Below are 23,743 nucleotides of genomic sequence, written 5' to 3'. Positions count from 1 at the left end.
AATATTGGACCATAGATTGAGCATACTAATAAACACATAATGAGTTAGAGATTAGGGATATTAAGATGAATATGAATGGGCAGTGATAAAATAAAATCAAAATATTAAAGAGAAAATAAAGATTACGTCTACTGAAAAAATTATAAAAAAACGTGTTTAACATAATATGAATATATACTCAAATGATTAATAAATATTTTAATTAAACAACATGAAATCACATGGGCAAACATCAACAAATTGACTTTTTCTTTGGTCTCCGTTACTTTCTTCCATTTCTATTTTCCTTTTTCGGAAAAAAACAATCTATATTTTACGTTTTTTTCACTGTGAATTATCACTCATCCACCTAACAAAATTCAATTAATTGTTATCTTAAATCACACAAATGTCATATACAGGAAGCGCGAAAAAACCTTGCTAAATTTCTTTTATGAATTTTTTATGCCAGGGAGTAAAAGGGATAAACTATCACCATAGAACTAGAGTGTTGTTTCTCGCGGAAAAAGATCCTTGAGTTGCAAAAGCCCCTTCATATAAAGCGCACCCAAAATGACGACACTTGACCCAACGAGGTAATGGAATACAATGATGGGTCACCTCACGATCGAGCTCGAAGATACATAGTTAACCTCTGTTACTATGAAATGGTAGCAATGGTGCAGAAACTAGTTGATCGAAACATAATTAGATAGAGGGATGACACCCTTGCATATACTTAACAGTGGACTACAAACTGGAGCACCTGACAGGCATGGAGCTTCCTCAGTCCTTCGAAACTGAGAGGGTCATATGATCATTTCACATTAAATCGATATCCAAATAATTGGATGGAATTAATCCATTCTCATTCAATCCCCTTTCATCCCAACAAACATGACAAAAGTCCATTGATCTTTCAACTTATGAATAGGGAATTCAGAGAGCTGCAAACAGTGAGGCCATGGTACAAGAAATTTCTTACCGACTGACAAACCGTTGGCGAGAGGGAAAAAAAAGGCAGCAACAGCATACAGATGGTATACGAGGAGGCATAAACTAATTGTAACCGCCAAGCATCATTTCTCTTGATGGTGGCATGCCTTGCCAACAATCACATTGCCTAATTCTTTTTAGAAAAGAATGCAGACTACCACAGCATGGTAAAGTGCAAAGGGCAGACTCAAATGAAATGTTTCGATTTTCTTGGTTTACCTCTAGATGATCTCAATTCGCTGACAGTGAATTTTTACAAGGAATAAAGTTCTTGTATGGGAAGAGAAACATCAAAGAAGTTCCAAAATGTTCTTACAGAATACTCCAGTCTCCTTCAGTAAACTGCTTACAGCAAGTTGGCTTGACCACGAAATTCCTATTGCTGCTGGCATCAAGGAGATGAATAGTTTAGAGGCAGAAAAAAAATATTTCCAAACTGTAAAAAGATAAATGGGCCATGCCTGCTGGCTCATCAGAATTTCAATCGCGACATTGGGATCTCCATCAGCAGCGGCTAAGGCAACTTCAGCTTGAGTCTGCAGCAAGATTTGAGACGTTAGGCCTGGAATTAAGTTATAATATAATGGTAGCTAATGAATCGTTGATATGCAAAAGTGAACTTTTTTTGCTTGTAAACTTAAGAGACTTAGAATAGAGTATCCGAAAACGGAACCAAAATTCCATTTTAGGCTCTATTTGTTTACTGAGAAATAACTTATTTGTGTGAATTATATTGTGAAATGTTTCCAAGGAAATAAATTAATTTTTATTATTGATGTGATACTAAATATGTAGAAAAATATTTTCATGTATTTGGCACTCTAAAAGGAAAAAAAAATCCTTCTCAACTATAGGATGGTTGATCCAGTCAAGACCAATTAGCCTGACCAGTTACACTAGCTTGCCCAGATTGATAGGCCCACTCGACTTGCCAAAATTGACCAACCTGACTTGCTTGACTAGTTTGCCCCCAATCGGATGACCAAACCAGCCCAACTGTCTAATCCAACTAGACTAACTAGACTGACAGGATTGATCAGGCTGACCACATCAACCAGCCTAATTGGCTCAACCGGTCGATCTGATCAACTTGCTCAATCAACCTAAATAACCCGATTAGACCAACTACTTGTTGACCTGTTCAAACCAACCCGACTAACCAACTCGATTATACCAATTGACGCCTCCCAGATTGATTACCTTGGTCGGCCTGTCCAACTTCCCACTTGGACCAATTTATCTCAAGGCACAGAGTTTTCCTAACTGATTAGTGCAGGCAAACGAACGAGGTGGGTCAGGCAGTCCAATCAATCCACACAATCCTAGAAAGCTCACAAATGATGTTGAAATACTCGACGATAAGAGCAAAGGGCTTGCAGTGGAGAGCTAACAGTGGAGGGTTAAGAGAGGTTTATTGACTTAGCAAAGGAATTGCAAATGCGTTGGGAGAAAAATAACTTCCGCTCTTTTTAAAAGAAAGTAATTTTCCTCATAAAATATTTTATATTCGTACATTCATTGACTTATTTTATATTGAATCGAATACTAGAAAATCAAGAAAACATGTTCCAAAAGCCTTAGTATAAAATTCAAGTCTTAGCTTAACAGAATAAAAATTTATCCAGGATAAAAAATCATAATTGCAAATGTAACCAATCACTGTTTAATTTCCTAAGGTTAACTATTTAGATGCTACTACAGTGAAATTATAGTTCTCATGAGGATAAAATATTTCAAGTACCATTTAACTACAAGAAAAAAAAACATGAACCAAAAGAATATTCTTGAACAAGCAAACGAAGCCTTAATATCAGATTCAAGTCCTAGCTTAATGGAAGAAAAATTTATCCAGGATAGAAAATCATAATTGCAAATGTAATCAATAACTTTTTAATTTCCTAAGGATACTATATAGATGTTACTACAGTAAAATTACAGTTCTTACGAGGATAAAATTTTTCAAGTACCATTTAACTACAAGAAAACCACTATTGAGATCCTAACACCACCATCACAACATTGCCTTTTCTCATTTCTCAATTTCAATCATTATTTTTTTACTAGATCTGAGCAAAATCATAGATATAATTCCTGTCAAACTGTTTGTTTCCATGTCCATAAAAGAATAAGAGAGGTAGCGACAGCAACATAAATTTGAGAAGTAACACACTTTCTACAACCAAACAAATAGCAACACTACAATGGTAAGAGCTAAATTTCTAAGAAGGCTTTGACTACAGGATTATCACAATTGGAAAATACCTTCTCAAAGCCCATAGCTATTAATTTCTTGAGCTCCTCTTCAAAGTTATCAAGACCCTGCAAAAGTTAATAACATAGGTTTCTACTACCAAAGGAAGATAACAAAAAATAAATAAATTGTATGATCATGAAACATAACCTGAATGTTTGCCGCTAGTTCAGAACCCACTTCAGTATCTAGAGACAAACGCCTAAATCAAAACAATATAAATGAAAATAGCTCCATAAACTGCCACTCAGAATACAAGTCTCCTCTAGCCAGTATTCACCCAAACTTTGTAACCATACAAGTGGAAACAAAAATGAATATGCTCCTTTAAATATCATTAACTACAACTGAGATTTATACCCAGAGTTTAATAGAATCTTCGAAGCATATCTAATAATCAGGTGAGTATTTATTTCATACAAAGATTTAGAATTTAATAGAATATTGGAAGCATACCTAATAATCTGCTTAGCTTTTTTTACTTCTCTTTTCTTTCCCTTTGACTTAGCATCTCTTTAGGAACAAAACAAATCTTAGGTCACAACCACAAATAGATCCATCTAACTAACCAAACACATCAGAACGGAAAATTTTAAAGTGTACCAGTCAATTGTGCAACAAATTGATATTCTTGATCATAATTTTAAAAGGAGTAAACCCAGTTGAATAGCCTCTTATTCATACTAATCCATAAATGTAATTGAGATGATTGATATTGTGTAATAAATCTAATGAACTTTCAATTTTATAAATATATACACACACTATCAATTTTATAATAATTCTAGCATATTATTAGATTAAGACTTTCCATATCATTATTACAAGAATTTTTAAACTATAAAATATTAATATCTTAGCAATTTAATTAAAATAATTTTTCCCAATATCATATTCTAATATGTTAGTTGACAATGTACTAGTTTTATTATAATATTAAAAATACGTGCATAGGTTTGTTAAAATTGAAAGTTCATGCTAAGATTCATTAAGACATTTCCACTAAGCAACAAATATCACCAACATTTGGCATTTGCCCACTTGGATGGGACATTCATGATGCATCTGAGTAGTTCCAAGTTCCAAGCACAGTTTTGACTGTTTGAATCCATTGAATATTTGAATCTACCTAATCCACGTGAACTAAAGAAAGCCAACTATTCAAATAGTTAATTCCCTTTTTCCATCGATATCCTATCATACAATAGATATAAATAAGTGCTAAACAAACCAAAACAAACAATCAATGGAAACAGAAACAGAAAAACCAACTGTATGAACTGTGCAGAAAATTGAATAACCAAGAAAGAAAAATTATAATCAACAAAAACATTAAGAGCAAGCACATGGGTTAATTTTTTTTTTTCAAAAAAAAGATCACATACAAGACACAAGGTAATAAAAAGTAATTCGAGACAGTAGACAGTAGGCGATAGGTGGTTACCCCACTCTTTAACACCTAAGCGATAGTCTAGGCAGGAGAGTCAATAATTGATATTAAGAATGATTATATATATATATATATATATATATATATATATATATATATATATATATATATATATATATATACATCAAGTTTACGATTAAAAATAAATAAATTATAATTATAAGTACTAGACAAAGCAACAACAATGAAATACTTTATATTTAATATTGAAATCAAGAAAATCAGTCACAAATCTGAAATATAGTATTTTATGCCCATAAACTTATGATTTCTCTTGTACAAGAAAAGAAGTGATGATGTTGCTTTCTAAAAATCCCTCAAAGTATCTCAGAATTGTTAGATTGGACACATTTAAACTCTCTTAAGACTTCTCACAATTGGTAGGTTGAATTAACATCTTATTCTATTTTTCCTGGAAGTCTCCATCAAATTGTCAAAAAGGCATGAAAGCGAAAGGAAAAAGACGGTGACTATAAGCACTATTTTCCAGGCAAAAAAAAAGGTAATTCTATAAGCAATGTGGCATTACCTTGCAGCTGTTGGTTGTGTTGCTGAATTCATTGTCTCCAAGGATCGAGTTGAGTTATCTAAAAGCCTAGCTTGTAAGCTTATGTCAGATTCAGTAGGGCCAGCTGATTGATTTCTTGTTGAACCAAGTGTACGTCCCCTTCCAGGAAATCTTGGATCCTCTGATGACTACAAACACATACATCCTCATAAATTTAGTAGAATTTCAGAACAATCTAAATGTTCTCCCTAAAATAAAATTGCAAATCAATGGTAAGTGTAAATTCCAAAATAACCTTTAAAAGAGATGAAGTATTATCTGGCATAATATTTTGTGTATACTTTTATGATCATGGAAAAATAATAATGTTAAACTGCTCATTTTCCTGATGAGGACCTCATCCAAATGTGAAGGTACATTTCAACTCACAAATACTAATATTTGGCTGCTTACCTCAACTGAAATGAAGCACATAGACCACCATGGCAATTTGAGTTTGACACAAATATGTACAAAGAAAAATATCAATAACAAAGACAATAAAATTTGCACTGCTTAGTGGTCATGAGGCCTAAAGAAATTTGAAGATTTTGGTTTCTCCTTTTTGATTTCTGATAAAATGTTTTAATATTAGATCAACACATTTTATGATTTGACAAATTTTCAAGTGTGCAAATATTGTGATTTTCAGGTCCTATCATACTAATGACAATGTACTACAGTTTGGCATGGCCTTGAATGTGAAAGAAGTCTTACAAAAATGTCGAACAAGTTATGAAATTATCAAGAGTGAAGGGTTGTCATTGAACCAAAGACATTGTGAACCTACACCAGACTGTGATGTTGTAATTTGGATAAATAATGTATTGATGTATAATAGTATATTTGGAGATTATAGTTACTTAAAGCTTATTTATTTTTCAAAGCCTTTGACTTAGCAGTATCATTGTTACTTGGCGTCATTGAATTGAGTCCTTCATGAGCTACATTATGAAGTATCACCGACTACTACTGGTTCCTTTGGTAGGGACTTGAGGATTGATAGCTTAAAAACCTCGTAAGCTAGCTAAAGGGGATTCCAGGTTATACGAATCATTGGAATATTAGTCCAATTAATTCGAATGTTAGTCCAATTAGTTGGAATGTTAGTCTAATTGACTGGAGCGATGTTCAGTCAATTGGAATGATGTTCAGTTGGTCGGTATCTAGATTCTAAGGGATAGAAGATTTTTATTTCACCATCAGTGAATGACTTGCTCAGTCGACTAAAACATGCCTAGTCAATTGGGAACACTTTTAAGTAGCCTATGAATACTATCATTGGATCCAACATTCAATTTTTGAATTGTGCTGGATTTTAATTTATGACCGGAATTATACGGTTTCAGTATCATATTGTGTCGTGCCAATACGATTTCGATATTTTTTTAAATATAAAATATACAACAGCAACCAAGCTTTATCCCACAAGATGGGGTCGGCTTTAAATATTAAATATATTAAAAAATTATTATAATATTTTATTACTATAAATGGTTACTATTATATTAAACTAATATTTTAAAAATTAGGATTGAGTAAAAATTAATTTAAAAAATTAGGAGATAATAGATTTAAATTAAATTTATTTTAATCAGATTAAGGAGAAAAATAATTTCTCATATATTTAAGGAGGAAAGGGATAAAATATTAATATGGGAAGAAAAGGAAAAAAAAAATTCCCATGTGTTTAAAGAGAAAAGGAATAAAAAAAGAAATCAAAATACAGAGAGAAAGGAGAAAGAATTAAGAGAGAAAAGAATTAACCATTAAAAAAATTAACAGTTAAAAAATCAAAATTGGAAAAAAAATAAAATAAAATAACTATTGGCAGCCACGGCCTCCCACAGCCACGGGGCCTTGCGCAAGGCCTCTTCGCAACCACTGAGGTCGCACACAACCGCAGGGCCTTGTGCGGGGCCTCATGTGATGTTTTAAAGTTTCATGTTCATATTTTTTTAGGGAAAGATCATGAGTTGCTTAAAGTCTCATGTTCATCTTTCGATTCTTGTTGAGAGGATTTGTTCCAAGTGTTGTAGGAACTATTCCATTGATATTTCTTGCATTTTAAATAGCTCTTGAGGTCTGTACCTCATGAGGCTTCATCCTCAAGCAAAAATCTGATTGGTTTAAGTGGAGCTCTCTAGCTCCTAAAATTCTATCCTTGGTTTGTAAAGGCATACCTCATTGACTTTATTATTGCAATTTAATAGAATTTGGAGGTGGCGTACCAGATGCATCATATGCCTGAAGTGGGTCTCCAAACCAAGTTATACTATTGTTAGCGTGTGCTTATTTTCATTTTCTTTCCATTGCATCTATTAACAATCTACTTGATCACACACACGCATAATTGTATTTAACAACTGTATTTGAATTTTATGCCTTAACAAGAAAATGCAAGAAAACTAGTTGTCTATTCATCTCTGCCTCTAGTCACTCATTTAATTCCACAATTGATATCAGAACAACAAGGCTCCAACATTAGAACTAGCATTAGAGGGGAAGTTACATTAAGAGGGGCAATTAACTTCTAACAACCTTTATAGAGAAAATTTTTGCTATCAGAAGAATAGAATGGAGACATACTTGAAGTTGAAATATGATGTATGGATAGCTATTAGATAATGGTTTGAAGCTCCAATTGATATAAACGGAAGTTATTTATCCCAAAAATAAAACAAAATGGAGAGCAAAAGAAGTCTCAAGCCAATGCAAATGCATTCATCACTCTTCATTATTGGCTAGTGATGGAGGACTTGACTAAAGTAGGTCAATATCAAAATGTCAAAGAATTATAGAAAAGCTTATTGAATTGCACAAAAGTACCTTCTACTCAAAGATAGCTTAAAGAGATCTTTTAATAAACCAATTGTAAAGTTTTAAGATGCAGGATAGAGAGTCCATAAGTCAAATACATGGAAGATTTATGAAAATTTATAATGGGTTATTTGTAATCGAAGAAAATATTAAGAATCATGACTTGATCTGATATGCATTGAAGGTATTCCCCGAACAACATTTTGGCGCTCTATTGTGGACACATGCAAAGTATCAAAGGATTACGAGTTCTTTTGCACCACGAAGCTCCATGAAGAATTAGATCAAAATTCAAAGGAGATCAAGAAAGCTATAGTATTTATGGACAAAAAATAGCAAAGGAAAAACAGAATCAAAAGACTCAAAAAAGAAATTATTAAGGATGACTCATTGTCATTGTCATTGTCCTCGTCATCATCACCATACAAAAACAATGCCGATTCTCACATAGCTGATAGCACACATGGTGAAGAGAATATTGAAAATATGTAAAAACAAGTACTAGTGATATCAAAAAGATGATCAAGAGTAAGGAAAGAAGTGCAAAGGAAAATGAAAAAATACACATGATTTAATTGCAATGAAGAGTCAGAATCAAAGCAATTGTGCCAAGTTAAAAAGAAGAAGAAAATCTTAAGGGCTACATGAGATGGGATGAGATGAGAGGACACATTATCTGAGTTATTTGATGAAGAGGCCAAGAGGGAAACCATAAGTGGATGATTCAAATTATCAAAAAGAGGATATACCTCTAGTGCGACCCAAGGGAGTGCATCCATAGGAGATCGTGGTAGCTCCACAACCACCTCAATGGGAAAGTCAAGATTGACTTGAACAATTGGAGGTGCATTTTACTGCACATCATCAGTTCTCTACATTCGCTAGCACATAGATGCAAATTTCACAACCTTACAGGAGCAGATTTGACAATAATATGAGCAAGAGGAGCAATACCACTGGTGTTTGATAGCTATTCTCCAGAATTGGAACCTAGACATACATCTCCCCAGCCACTAGTAGTATATCTTTTAAGGGTGTCTAGGTGTCTATAGGATAGTGATGCGTCAGTCTTTCTTTTAACTCTGTTTGGTTGTATGTATTGCTGATATTTATTAATACATGTGTATGTCTCACATTTTGCCATATTTTGATTATGTTTGAACTATTTGGTGATCATATTGCACTAGCTTGCTTTAAATCCTTATAATGCTTGTTTTTGAAACTTAATTGGCATTACTGATCACATGTGTTATTGTTTTAGATACTTAATTATCACATATTTTAATATTAAGAGTGTCTATATATCATGTGTTCTTATTGTCATCCTAGTCTCTTATTTTTAATAATTGTGGTTTTTAATACATATTGATAATATAGGCACATAGATATTTTCATTATGGTGTTGTCATTATATCAGTTGATATTTAATTGTTTGATGTTTGTCAAAGGAAGAGAAATGATATGGCTTAAGTTACTCTCCTCTTTGCTTAAGTTATATCCTTCTTATGGTGTATCATGTTGACACTTAGTTTGAATGTTGATATGCTTATAGTTAACACTTGATATGTTTATACCATGTTATATATGGTACTTCTTATTATTGATGTGTTTTTTATACTTTTATATCTGGTTGAAGAGCAAGTAGCTACATTTATATTTGTAGCTCCATTAATACGTAATGTATATACGGGAGACTACACAGGGTAGACTATTAATTTTTTGATAGAAAAGGAGAGTTCCATCCCAATAAATAGTTCAACTCGAAAGCACGATTTCTTTCATAGGTTGACTAAATCGAGAAGACTCAAAAGCAAAGAGCCCGATTTGAGTGGACTTGAAGGTTGATAACCCAAATTAAAGGAAAGATATTATATAAAGGGAGAATTTCAGCCCCTTGAATGAGCATAGATTTGTGCTCATTTATATCTAACTTAAAATGATTGTCAAATATCAAATCATGATAATTGTTGTCTCCTCCCAGTGTTTTTGATGCTTGATCAGTGCATTTAAGTAGCAACTATAATTTTACAAATTTTCACTAAGTGTACAAGGAAGTTGATCTGACCCTTTCCCAGAAGCCGCACTAACAGGAGTTTCGTGTACCGTGTTATCCTTTATCATACTTGTGAGGAGGACATAATACGACTTAGTATAGGCTCGAATATGAGTGAAATTATTTGGAGTTATTGAACAAATTACGAGTATATAGAATGTGAAGGCTTGTCATCAACATGGAGATCATATGATCCTTGTGTTAGATAGTAATGTAATTTGGGTAAATGTGTATTGGTTTATGATATTATAGGTAGAGATTAGACTTACCTAGAGCTTATTTATTTTTCAAAGTTTTGTTACTTAACAATGTCATTGAATCAAGTCCCTTTCTTTGAAGTATCATCCACCGTCCAAGATTTCTTTGATAAAGAGTCTAAGATTGATTTTTGAGACTCCATCAATAGAATAATTATGTGTAAATTTGACTTAGGGTGTTACCAAGTGATGTTTTTATCAATAACTCACATCCTAGACATTAGGGTATCTTAAAGGTTCATAAGTTTTTAAGGGGAGTTACCTAGACTAGTGATGTGGGTAAATTATGCATGTTTTTAAGCATTGTTTGATATAAATTTTCTTGCATTTCATGAGCATGTTTTGCATTCGCATACCCTATTTCTATGTGATTTCATTACTTTTACTCTTTTGGTTCGAAGATCTGTTCTTTTCTTATTTTGATTGATAGAACACATTTCCGGAGCAAAAACGGAGTATTTTGGCATTGGAACGAGAAGTGGGAGCAAGGAACATGCGCTGGTTGTGTCCCATGACACGGATGAGTTCCTCCAGGCGAATTTGACCGAAGAACGGAGGAGAAACGAAGATTCTAGCATCCAACATGGGTTGACCGTGCCTCATCTACAAAAGCTCACCTCCAATAGAAGCCAACACAAGTCGACCATACCTTTTGCCTCTTCCCAGAAAACTAGCCACAATCAATACGATCTGGCCGTGCCTTGGCTTGGGAGGGCTACAAAAAGCCCAAGAAGGCCCCTAACTGGAGGAGGAGGGTTCTTCCCTTTCCAAGGAACCTAGGGCATTAACTTTCATAGCCGTTTCTACGATCCGTCCACCATCTGAGTGAGGAATTCATCCGAAAAGTCTAACATCGCATTGATAAGCATTCTTCTCTTCTCAATTCTAGCTTTGAGTTGTAGATTGCCTCATTTAATGTCTCTTGGTTGTATTTCTCTCGCTATGGAATAGATCTCCAAATTCTAAGAGTAGAGAGTAGTTATGATGTGATTGTTGATGGGTAAACTAAGTATTTGTTCCTTTCCCTATTCTATGATATGTTTACTTCTTGTTCATACTCGATTGTACGTGTGTGTTGAACGAAATAGGATGTGCAGGACTAATTACCATGTAGGGGAGATGCTTTAGATTCTATGACTGTGGGACCTCATGTGATAAGGGGTAACCGTTTAAGAGGACTTTCTAGAGTCATCAAGGGATTAACTAACTAGAGGTTAATGGGTTTGCACCAATTTGATGTTAGGAAGTAGAGTGAGTAATCTAGATCGTATACCGTGGGGCCTCATGTGATAGAGGTAACCCTTTAAGCGGACTTTCTAGTGTTATCACTTTGCTTAATAGCGTTGAATTTGTGGTAGGCACTCCGGTATAATCCTCATAGGTTCGTATAGGTTACTTGGTTAGAAACCCTACCAGAAAGTAAACATAGAGATGAGGAGGTGAACAATACTTGGAGCATCAACTAGCATCGTAATAAAACCGAAGTCCTAGAATCGTTCCCCCATTCCAACTTCTCCCTTCGACCACTTACTTTCCTTTGATCTCTCTAAGCCTTCTCTCAAACCTACTCCTCTTGCTCTCTCAACTTTTTCTCTCCCAATCTCTTGTTCTCGTGACCACACACAACTCTGATCTTCTAGATAACTAGCTTTGCGATCTCAACTAGTGAATCAACAGTTCGATATTTTTATTACTTGATGACAAATCATGCACTTGCGATTCACAACATCAACTAGCCAATCAACTAGAATGCTAGTCCATTCAAGTGAAGGTGGTATGTCCATTGAAATGGTGTATATTCAACCCACATCAAGGTTTTACAAAACATAAGGTTTTTGTTTCAGCATTAGTTAAATGAATGACTTGGTTAATCAACTAAAATCACTTTCAAGTTAACTATAGATAGTATTGTTGGTTCCAATGCTTGATTTTTAAAAGGTTCAATGGACAAGAGTTGTTATTTTTAGCCATGTGTAAATAAACAATAGAGCATAGTATATATTATTTCATTGGTATTTCTTGCATTGTAAAAGAGCTCTTTAACTCTTAAGATCTCTATCTTGTGAGATTTCATCCATGAATGGAAATCATATTGGTTTATGTCAAGAACTCTAGCTTGTGAGATTTTATCCTCAATTTGCAGAGGCTTATGTTATTATCTTGCTCAAAGGAAAAAATTTAGTGGAATTTAGGAGTGATGCACTAAAAGCGGAATAAACCTATAGTAGGATCGAAATCTCTTATACTCTCTTATTAGCATGTGTTTATTTCCATTTTATTTTTATTGTATTGTATTTTTGTTGTATTTATTAATATTCAACTTGATCACACATTCAACCAATCATTTAACAATTATATCTGAGTTTTGCGCTTTACGAGGAATTAGAAAAAGGTTAGTCATCTATTCACACCCCCCCCCCCCCCCCCCCCTAGCTAGTCATTTGATCCTACAAATCTTTCATCATGTACACATCATAATGGCATAATGTTGGCAAAGATAATCATAAACATGGAATTTTGATCAAGCTGCCTATATCCCCATCAAGTGAATTCTTTATATGGAAGCGAGAGCATAGTATAGTATATGATAAACATTTGAATATACCCTCAGCTCTTGGATCAGTTACAAAGACCACCTTACAATTTATGTCAATTTTCTACAAAAACCTCCAACTTATGTCAAATACGGCCTAAAACATTTTCAAATTAATGTAAACAATTGAATGGACATGAAGCATATTTGATTTGTCTAATTATAAGCAATTAATCAATATGGAAGTAACATCACTAGTATGCCCTACATATAATACAGCTAGCATAATGTCACTACTATATTTGTATATCAATTGATATCAATTTTGATGACATGTTATCATGTTTCACATCAACAATTTTAACAAGTGGTTAACTCAAGGGTGGTAAACCACTATTGAAAGGACTATATGACAGTTTGTCAATGTAATTAATGCAAAATGAAAATATTTACATTTGCGATAAAGGTTTTGATTAAGACTATACTTAGACATCACCCAATAATAACTACAGCCATCAAAGGTTATGCAAAATGCAATAAAAAAATAAATATGACCGTTAATTCTGAATCATAAAACTCCACACCAACTGAAACTATTGACACTAAGAAAAAAATGCTCAGAAGATGTGGCATTTTCTTTCCTCCCTTAAAAGGAAAAAAAAAATCATTATTCAACTAGGGGTAGCTCCAAGCTTAGAGTAAACTGCAGCAACAGGCTTAACATTGTAACATTCATCATGTACAAAGGGGCACCAAAGGGGGCCCAGTTAGATAACTACATATGGAGGACATGAACTGTTACCTGAGCAGGTGATGCTCCCCTTTGTGGCATCCATGAAGAGATATTCCTCCATAGACCTGACCTCAAACCACTATACAAGGAAAACAGAAGAAATCAAGAACTCCAGAAACACCAGACAATCTACAAAACTTGCAGCACATTACATACTCAGGTATAGCTGTTGTGCTAGTGTATGTTGGAATCTGGCCATATGTGGTCCCTCCAGTGCACAATATAAATCTAGGGCGTCTTACACAAAATGACTACAGATACCAAAACAATATGTCAATGAGAAGGATTTTTTCAACCTAGATGCACAGTTCACATTAGTTAATAGCTTGCTTGTCAAATCATCATACTGGTAGATAGATATGAATTTAAGATGCAGTTGTCTTTACAATATCCTCAAACATAAAATTCTTGCATGACAATCTTCACAATAGTTTGCAAGAGATGGCCAACTAACTTCAGTTCAGAAAACTTGCCAGTATAGAGGAGCTCTCGATGGAAGAGTAAAAAGATGGCCCAGGAAGCAAGTAATTTAACAGACCATTCGTGTCTGGATGAGGTAACAAATGAACTTGCAGTTAATAACAATGTATATCATAAAGAACAAATGTAAAATGGATGAAAAAAGAAGTAAAACTAACATGCAAACCCAGAGAGAATGCCACACAAGTGTCCAAGAAATGAAACATTAGAGGCTAGAAATTGGAAGAGTATCAACAAGATCCATGCATACCTGAAATAAACAACTCCCACAGTGAAGGGTCCATATCAAATTTTGTTTCTAATAGATATGTAGCTGACAATAAGTAAAAGAACTTAATATGACAAGAAAGGCATATACCATTTAGCAGGCACATTGAAGAGTCCAAAAACACTGCAAAAAGGACAATGTAAGTCAACTTAAAAAAAAATCATCATTAGCAGAATGAATCATCAGGTTATTTAGGAGTTTAACTGCCCTCAAAGAAACTGATAGAAGCAAAATAAGCATATTCAGTTTATCAGTGAACTAGATACACATGCAATAAAGTTCTGCTAACCTTCTAGATTGAACGCCACTCAAACTTGTTTCTATGACAATCATTGCAAATAAGATCCCAGAGAAACCAATGGCACATTCAGTCTCTAGGAATGGAAAAGGATGTAAGGGATTGTTCGCCACCAGTAAGGCAATTATTAGATGAAATATAGAATTGATAGTTGCAAGCAGGAGCATCAAATATAGAAGTCGAACAGAGCCCATTATTCTTTCCAATTCAGTGCCCAAGGGTACCAAAGCTAACATATTGAATAGAACATGAAGCAAAGATCCGTGAAAAAGAACAGATGTATACATCCTGTAAACTGCAAGATATATAAGCAAAAATGTTAGCGATTTAAGAGCTAAAATGAAATTTATGTTTTATGAAAACAAATTAACTGGTAAGATGACAGGTCGCAGATAAAGTTGGAACAAAAATACCATATTACAAAGTATCAGTGACATATTCTTAGTGTTTAGATGTTAGTAAACATTATGTTATAGCAGCGTATCTTTAGCAGATGTAAGAATCTGAGAGTACGTCATTATATTATCTTTTATGCGGTGTATTTCTGTAGCTAATTAAGTAGCAGTTGACCTATGAAATTCATGATATATTATCATAATGATATACGATCATTGCAGTTCCACCTATTTTATTTTCATCACTTACAATGATGTTTATGATGCATTATTATTGAACTTTGGTTGCTGTGGCCTTATTTTATCCATCCTCATGCTGCCACTTTATGCACTTTTGTGCTCACTATGCTTATAGTGACTCTAATTTTAAGTTGGCTATTGAGTTGGTGTGCTAGATTCTTGGGGGTGGTTATTGTTTCTCGACAAGGCATGTTTCTTGCTTTGTTTACTATGATCACATTGACAGAGGGAAGCCTGCTGTTTGGTAGATCGACCCCAAGAGGGCGTAACAACTGTTATAGCATTTTTTCAAATAAATTACAATGATTTGCAGTTAGAACGTCCTTATTTTGAAGTGAAGAGATTTTCCCACATCTAATTCATTTGGTGCTAGTGTATACCAACCCATATCTTGTGTTCATATATAATACATAAAAGCAAAAATTTTAAAACTTGGAACAACCACACATTACTTAATTACATAAGGAAGAGTATATGCACCTTGAAAATGTGAAATGATTTCAAAAGGTGAGAAGCATATCTGACTAAAGGAGTCATAACCAACCAACAAGCAGACCAGATAAATGATGCCACAAGTGAAGATGATGCCAGAAGTAATAAACGGAACACTGGCCCACCATTGATGCAGCCTGGTCGGCAACCCTGCCTACAAGCCATCAAGACAATTAGGAGTCAGATGGAACCCACTAGTAGTATGATTAAATTAACACAATGACCAAATAGAGGATGTAATAACATTTGCACAGCATGTTTGAAGCCACTGATACCCAAAACAAAAAGAAACTAATGGGGCAAGATGAGCAATGATGTTATTTGATTTGATGTTAAATGAAGCAATATGCGGTGCTAGGTAACTGGTATTATCAAGTATCAAATAGGCAATAACAAGTGATGCTAATTTTTAAGCAGGAAAATTCCATAACAAGCCAAATACATAAAATGTCAAAAAGCTTGGTTTTGTGTGAATATCTTTCACTTTGAGAAAAGAAAAGTGCAGAGCATCATTTGTTTCGGCCAGCTAAGAATGTTGAACAATCTCTGTAATCTTTCAGATACTATCATTATTTTACCAAAAATGATTTTCTTTGTTTGCAATAAGCTCGTTCTGAAAAGACGAGGGTCTTCAATGAATTTCTGCAATTCTTTATTTACCACATTATAGTATGGATGACTATCAAATATGGATCCATAGAATCAAAGATAAGGAAGGATAAGGTGAACAGATGGACAGGCTTTATCAAGTTCAAGGGCAATCATTAAACAGAGATGAAAACGATCACATCATTAGAGAACCAACTTCACTTTCACAACCTTAATTGTGAATTTACAAAAGAATTTTCTTGCAATGTACATACAAGGATTCAAGGAAATGATATTTCATATGAATTTAGTTATTCTATCTTGATTAACTTGATGCGCTTGCCTAGGTGTCTTAACACATGGAACCAGTGTAGCAGCCAGAGGCAATCCTGGACTGTCTCAGCCACAATCCAAATTTGAGAGGGTACCACCCGATATGGGTTATGCATATCTTTCCTATGAGGTACGGCTATCACCTCTCGGATCACATGAATTCTGACAATAACATACAGACCTAAATGGTTTTTGCCTTGAACAATGCAAATTTAGTCATTGCATGCCTTGCATATTTCAAATAAAATTGGCTTAAAAACAAACACAAAGTTAAACACTTAAGTGCAATTTTTTGCTTTATCAAGAATTTCATGGTAATGATTTTTTTCATATGAAATGATAGATAGTTTTGATTAAAATTTGACATAGAATTGATTTTTCTTAAAGCTATTGTCCGATTATTATATTTACTCTCACATTTCTCCTTAGAAATTTCTATAAGTTAAAAATCTTTTCCTTTAGTCATGCAACCACCTAGCATCTCGTGTAGCTTGGCCTATTGCAGCAACTAACGGTTTTGAAAGCATTAAAACATACATTTCTTGCAATTGAAACTCCTTAGGGGGGTTTCCTTTATTTTGCTATAATATTTTGTTTGTACCAATATAGTAGGATAGCAAAATCATAACAAACTATATGATTTTGAAGGTAAGCCTACACTCAAAGCCCCACCCACCCTACCACCCACCCACCCCCCACACCACCCAACCCCCAAAATATGGACAAGCCACAAGTCTTCAAAATAGCATAATTTACAGTTAACAGCATACTGAGAACAGCATAGCAACCATTGTGTTGGCAAGCACAAACCTTTTACTAGGCATCATAAATATCAGTCTCATGAAGAAAAATAAATTTGAGGGACTCGAAATTTCTCTAGCAGCAAGATTATACAAATGCAAATAAAGCTAGGAATTTACGTCCATCACAAATATCAGAAGTTGGCTACTTAAACATCATAAATTTGTGGAAACCCCGCAACCTTCAGTTCAGTTCAAGGCAACCTATCCCCAAGTTCTTTGCTCCTGGAAGAATCTACACCAAGACGTCGCATTTTACGAAATATCACTAAAAATCCTACACTATATTAGTATCCGCTCAAGAAAAACCCTAATAATCCAGACACTCATATCTACTCAATTTCCCGTCTTCAAATGAAAATTAAAGAGATCAAGTAACAACGCCACGATTCATCAGCAGACAACTCAAATTCTAATAGAACTAGCCCTGAGGAATCCAAATGGGCAGGAAAATCAGATCAAAGCTCCTCACATCGTCAAGGGAAAGCTACCTAATAAAATTAACACTAACCCATCGGAAATGAGGTGAGCAATTGACCAAAATAAGGGGAAGAAGAGGAAGATCTGGTACCTCAGCAACGATGTTCGGCCGCATCTCCTATCCCGCTGCAATTTTCCCCCTCTTGCTGTAGCTCGACTTCTCCCCCCTCACGCCTTTTTACCGCCTTGGAGTCGTCGACCGGTTCGCAGACGTATCGGGTCGGATCCGGCGAAGACGCGTTTACTTCACTGATCTAAGCTGATGGTTCAAAGTGAAACAAATATACGCCATTTACTAAAAATATCTATTATATCATTTCCTATATATTTTGATAAAAAACACAAAAAAATTTTAAAAAAAACATTATGTAAATGATTATTTTTTAAAAAAATACTATTTTATTTCAAAAATACTCTTTATTTCAACATAAAAAATCAACTATTCCATTTTAAATAAGATTATTATACATAAAATATTTTATATTAAAATACTTTTTGTTAACTTAATTAAAACTATTTAAATTTTATTAAAATCATTTTAAGTTAATCAAAATTTCTTTAAAAATAAATATTATCTGCTAAGCTAAACATTAAATCTTAAATATTGAACTTCAAAATTTAAATATCAAATATTATTTTATTAAAATACTTTTTATTAACTTAGTAAAAATTATTTAAATTTTATTAAAATATTTTAAATGAAAACCACTCTCATATAATTATAACGGCTACTCCTATAAATGTAATGGTTATTAAGTAGCTACTAAAATAATATTATATTACATATTACACGTTATGTCTATAGCTACAATAATATTGAAATAAATTATAATATTGTAACTACTACTCCATGACTATTAGAGAGTATTTGGTAGAGTTTCTAGGAACGTTTTATAGATTCTAATTACATAGAAATACTTTTGAGTATATGTGAATGTCAAATTTTATATATCTTTTACTTAAAAGTTAAAATTAAAAGTTGGTATTTATGTCCTTAATAAATTTATCATTTTACATAATTAATTATCATCATATTTATGATATTAATAAATTTATTATTTACATAATTGACACCACACTTTGAGATATTTATTTTTTAAATAATATTTTATATTTTTATATAATTTGTATTTCTAGACTTTTTTTTATACATATTTGTGTGTATTTATATAAATTTTGTCATTTGTTTTTTTTTATTAATTTTATATATTTTTTCATTATAAAAAGATAATAATTTTGATACAATATTTAAAACATAATAATAATTATATAAATAAATAGTGTATTAAAATTATATTTAGATAATTAAAAAAGATTAATTTATATAGTTTAAAAATATTATTGTCATTTAACTAAAAAATAAATTTGGAAGTAATTATTCATCAAACACTCTAACTTTACCTTGTATTAATTTTGACTTGTATTTTTAAACATTTTATACTTTAGCTTTTTACTAACTTTAAAATAATTTCTATAATTTTTTTTTTTTAAATAAGTAAAATCTCTCCCAAAGACTCCCTTGACGTTTTTTTACTTAAAAAAAATTGTTTTTGAATATATATATAATTTAGAATGTTCTTTTTAGTTTTTATTTAAAAAATATTGTATTTCATAATAAATTTTATTAAAATAATATCCACCCTCTTCTCCTCCGTTGCCTGCGTCACCTCTCCTCAACGGCCTTCGTTGCTGCCCAGCTCCCACTCATTGGGTCCATCAACCTCGTTGTCGTTGTCGACATCCTAACTACCTCCTCGTCATCCAGTTCTATCCTACACGCATACTCCTAAAGTGGCGTCCTGTCAATCTCCCGCAAGGTGTTCGATGTAATGCCACACAGAAACACGGCCTCTTGGAGATGAGAATATTTGCGCTGGTTTGTTCCTCACTGATACAGTGCATGATAGTGGGGTCGAACAGTGAACGTGGTCAGAAATCAAGCCCTCGGAGTGGTCAGAAGTCGAGCCCGCGTGGCGGTCAGAAGTCGAGCTCACGTCGTGGTCAGAAGTCAGACCTATGTAGTAGTCAAGAGTCTGCCTACATGGAGGTCAAGAATCTGGCCTACGTGGAGATCAAAGGGTCAAATTACAAGATGGTCCTGGTCAGGCACAAGTGTCAATCCGAGGTTAGACCTACGCGTCAAGTAGGAACTCGGAAGCAAGGATACATGTCAGAATTTATAGCATTGTGGCATAGGATACCTGGACCAAAGCGTACAGGACGGGATGTGTAAACCAAGGATACAGGTCAGAACTTATAGCCTTGCGACACAGAACACAGGGACCGAAATGCACAGGTCAGGATGTGCAAACCGATATCGGTCAGGACTTATAGTCTTGCGACACATAACATAGGGACCGAAACGTACAGGTCGGGATGCACAAACCAAGGATACAGATCAGGATTTATAGTCTTGCGGCACAGAACACAGGGACCGAAACGTATAGGTCGGGATGTGCAAACCAAGGATACAGGTCAGAATTTATAGCCTTATGACACAGGATACCTAGATCAAAGCGTGCAGGTCGGGAGGTGCAAGCTAAGGATATAGGTCAGGACTTTTGGCACAGAACACAGGAACCAAAACGTGTAGGTCAAGATGGGCTAGCTAAGGATACAGGTCAGGATTTCTAACATAGGACACATGGATTAAGGCATACAGGTCGAGACAAACAGAATCGGACGGAAGCGTACAGGTCGGAATGGACGAAATCGGGCTAAGACGTACAAGTCGGGACAGACGAAATCGGACTAAGGCGTACAGGTCGAGACAGACAGAATCGGACGGAGACATACAGCTCGGGACGCAGGATAAGCAGAACCAAACCAAGGCACACAAGTCACGATACAAGGTAAGGTAGGTCAGGAGTTCACAAGACAAGACACGCAGGGCAGGACTGGGTGTACAGATCTGGATTTGTGAAGCGGCAAACGCAAGTTAAGAAATATAGGTTTACACTCCACAGAGCGAGGCCGATAAGCATAAGGACCCAGTCCAGGGTTAATAGATCGGGGCAAGCATACACTACACGACAAGTAAGTCAGGGAATCGTAACAGCCTGTCAGGGAATAATCATTGCCTGTCAGAGAATATGCTAAAGGTCTAGCGCTCACCACCCGCTGATTCCTTTCTAAACCTATAGGAGAACACCACGTGTCATTCACCGCTAGACAAAGTCCAACATCCGACATTCCCTTACACCCGTCAGATTCCAAAAGCATCCATTGCAGTATAAAAAGGGAAGCTTTGTCCCTTACGCAGGTACATTCACTCATCATTTCACTCTCGTCTTTTACTTTTCGTTCTTTCACTGTGCTTCTAGAGAAAAAGTACCTTACTTGAGCATCGGAGGGCTTGACCTGGGGAGTTTTTCCCTGGTTCTTGATCTCTAACGCAGAGGCAGCTTGCCTGAGTGTGCGCAGGGCCTTCGCGTCATCATCTGCATCATCATCCCCCGTCATTCGCGCGTGTAAGCCCTCCCGGCAGGTGTCAGATCGACCCGGCTTCACAACAACTTTCAGTCAACCTCGAGGACAGCGCAGTCCGTCTTTGTCCGACTCAGCTTCCAGACGGGATCACTCACCGTCATATTTTTTAGCTTGTTTGAATTTCACAATATTTTTAGCTTCGTGACAACTTCAGATTGAGAAAAAGATCACAGTGGGTGATTCCTCGTTAACGGTTTCTCAAATTTTATATCACATATATAAAATTTGAGAATCTAAGTTGTTGGAGTTAGCTAACCATCCACCCACATAGATACTTCAATCATGAGTCAACAAATAATATATGCATATTTCTATAACAACTCAAAACTGATTGCTGTTCAAAGTGGCAAGCAAACAAATTAGGAACAAGAGTTGGTCACCCACATCAACCACAAGAACACTATTTAAATTCACTAGTTCTGATCCTCCAATCTCACTCCAAACATATTAACCTGAACTCCGACGACATGGATCACACGCACGAGCTCGTAGCCGTCGCCGGCTTCATCGTGGCCGTGCTCTTAGGGACTGCGGCCGCGCAGTCTTCGGCCGGCTGCACCAGTGCCATCATCGGCCTCGCGCCTTGCCTCAACTACATCACCGGCAACGCCACCGCGCCCTCCCCCGCCTGCTGCTCGCAGCTGGCCACCGTCGTCCAGTCGCAGCCGGAGTGCCTCTGCTCGGTTCTCAACGGCGGCGGATCCTCGTTCGGCGTCACCGTCAACCAGACGCGGGCGTTGGCGATGCCCGGCGCCTGCAAGGTCCAAACTCCGCCAGTGAGCGAGTGCAACGGTAAGCGATCTCTTTCCGTTTCTGTCGTGTCATGAGTTGCGTACTAACTAGCCTATGGCAGCTGGAGCAAAATCTCCGACCCCTTCGCCGGCGACACCAGAGGCCCCCGCCGATCCCGCTCCGGCGACCCCATCTACAATATCACCTCCGAGAACAGAGGGCGGGTCGAAGGCTACTCCGGCAACTCCGGCCACAGCCTCAGATGCTGTCGCTAATAAATCACCCGCAACTCTCATGCTTTCGATCTTCTTCTTCTTCATCTTCCTTGCCGGACTCTAATGATGCAGAGGCCAGTTGACTGATACGATCGAGCTGTGGATCGTTGCCTATCTCTTTAATTTGTTTCTTTGAAATTTTGCTGTCCATTGAATTGTTATGATTGTTTCATTAGCTGATGTGCCATGTTTGTTTCTATCCAAAGTAATAAGACCTTTTGTTGGGGATTTGGGGAGAGTATCGTGATTTAAAGGTGTCGAATCAGCTCGATTCTTTTGCATCCTTAATCAAGAACAAGCTTAATAAAGAGCCAAAGGCGTCGAACCACCGATGAACATGCTTAATAAAGAATGATGAGGCAGTTCGGTATTATTTTTTGGATAAGTGATGAAAATATTGAGCTTCTGTTAATATAACAAAAACAAGCTGTACTTGCAGTAGGCTTGGAAATAAAAAAAAAAAACTAGAAAACAAGAGCATGAGAATTCTGGTTCAGCTATATATCCATAGAAGAACATCTCAAAGGGCTTCAGAATATCAATACATGGGCAACTATTCGATACAAATCATGGTATAAGAGTTTCCTGGTACAAACATTGTGGTAAAAGATGAATACGCTCCTCTCCAGCGCCCCCGTCAATCCGTCCCAAGGTCAACACGGAGGAGATAAATCACGGGCGGCTACTAGCTTTTGGAATAGTGACTAGCACATAAGGGAGGTATTTACCTCGGCTTTGCCGATATTCGAACCCTAAACCTCATTGTGACAACACCTCATGCACTAACCACTAGACTCATCCGAGGGGACTTCCCTGGTATAAACATGTGGCTTGCTAAACAAGACCGATTCCTATGATCAATCGGCTGGCCAGCCTGCTCCACAATATCACGAACTTACTGGTTGTATTCGTGCTTGTTCTCGCTGGACGTCCGAGCAACCTCAGAATTTGCAGGCGAGTTCGGATTTGGATCGCAAAGAAGTGACTGCAAAGAGAGATTACTGTAAATCTTTGGTTGTCAAATGGTTTATTACTTTAAACATTTGCAAGATTGAAGCAGGGAAGTTGGAAAACACTGACCGCTAAATGAGAGGGGGAAAAAAATGCCCATATGAGAATATGTAAAATAGGGCTTTAAACCTCAAGTCAATTTTTATGATGCCCAAACTTGTTTGATAAGATAATAGAGTTAAG

At 35.6% G+C, this 23,743-nt stretch overlaps 2 protein-coding genes across 9 annotated transcripts; one reads left to right on the top strand and one right to left on the bottom strand.

Moving 5' to 3' along the window:
• Positions 1–1,162: 1,162 nt before the first annotated feature.
• Positions 1,163–18,302, bottom strand: LOC122042945 (rhomboid-like protein 15). 8 transcript variants are annotated; one of them, XR_006129405.1, is made up of 13 exons: positions 18,145–18,302; positions 15,841–16,006; positions 14,717–15,020; positions 14,518–14,550; positions 14,318–14,409; positions 14,153–14,226; positions 13,836–13,930; positions 13,689–13,758; positions 5,206–5,372; positions 3,377–3,428; positions 3,238–3,275; positions 1,437–1,511; positions 1,163–1,360 (listed from the first exon to the last, which is right to left on the bottom strand). XR_006129405.1 is itself a non-coding variant. In XM_042603347.1 (13 exons), the coding sequence occupies exons 1-13, from the start codon at positions 18,166–18,168 to the stop codon at positions 1,352–1,354; spliced, it is 1,218 nt and encodes a 405-aa protein (XP_042459281.1). In that variant the 5' UTR covers positions 18,169–18,302; the 3' UTR covers positions 1,163–1,351. The 8 variants fall into 8 exon arrangements, 5 of the variants coding, with proteins under 5 accessions (XP_042459281.1, XP_042459282.1, XP_042459285.1 ...); XR_006129404.1 differs by having other exon boundaries at positions 1,163–1,357; XM_042603347.1 differs by having other exon boundaries at positions 3,238–3,294.
• Positions 18,303–21,972: 3,670 nt separating this feature from the next.
• Positions 21,973–22,779, top strand: LOC122040221 (non-specific lipid transfer protein GPI-anchored 5-like). The gene is made up of 2 exons (XM_042599561.1): positions 21,973–22,334; positions 22,396–22,779. Exons 1-2 carry the CDS (start codon positions 22,010–22,012, stop codon positions 22,611–22,613), a joined length of 543 nt encoding a protein of 180 aa, XP_042455495.1. The 5' UTR covers positions 21,973–22,009; the 3' UTR covers positions 22,614–22,779.
• The last annotated feature ends 964 nt before the right edge of the window (positions 22,780–23,743 follow it).

Source organism: Zingiber officinale, chromosome 2A (assembly GCF_018446385.1).
Source record: "Zingiber officinale cultivar Zhangliang chromosome 2A, Zo_v1.1, whole genome shotgun sequence".
Classification (NCBI taxonomy): domain Eukaryota; kingdom Viridiplantae; phylum Streptophyta; class Magnoliopsida; order Zingiberales; family Zingiberaceae; genus Zingiber; species Zingiber officinale.
Note: the sequence above shows the minus strand (reverse complement) of the source record. Positions and strands in the feature narration are given on the sequence as shown.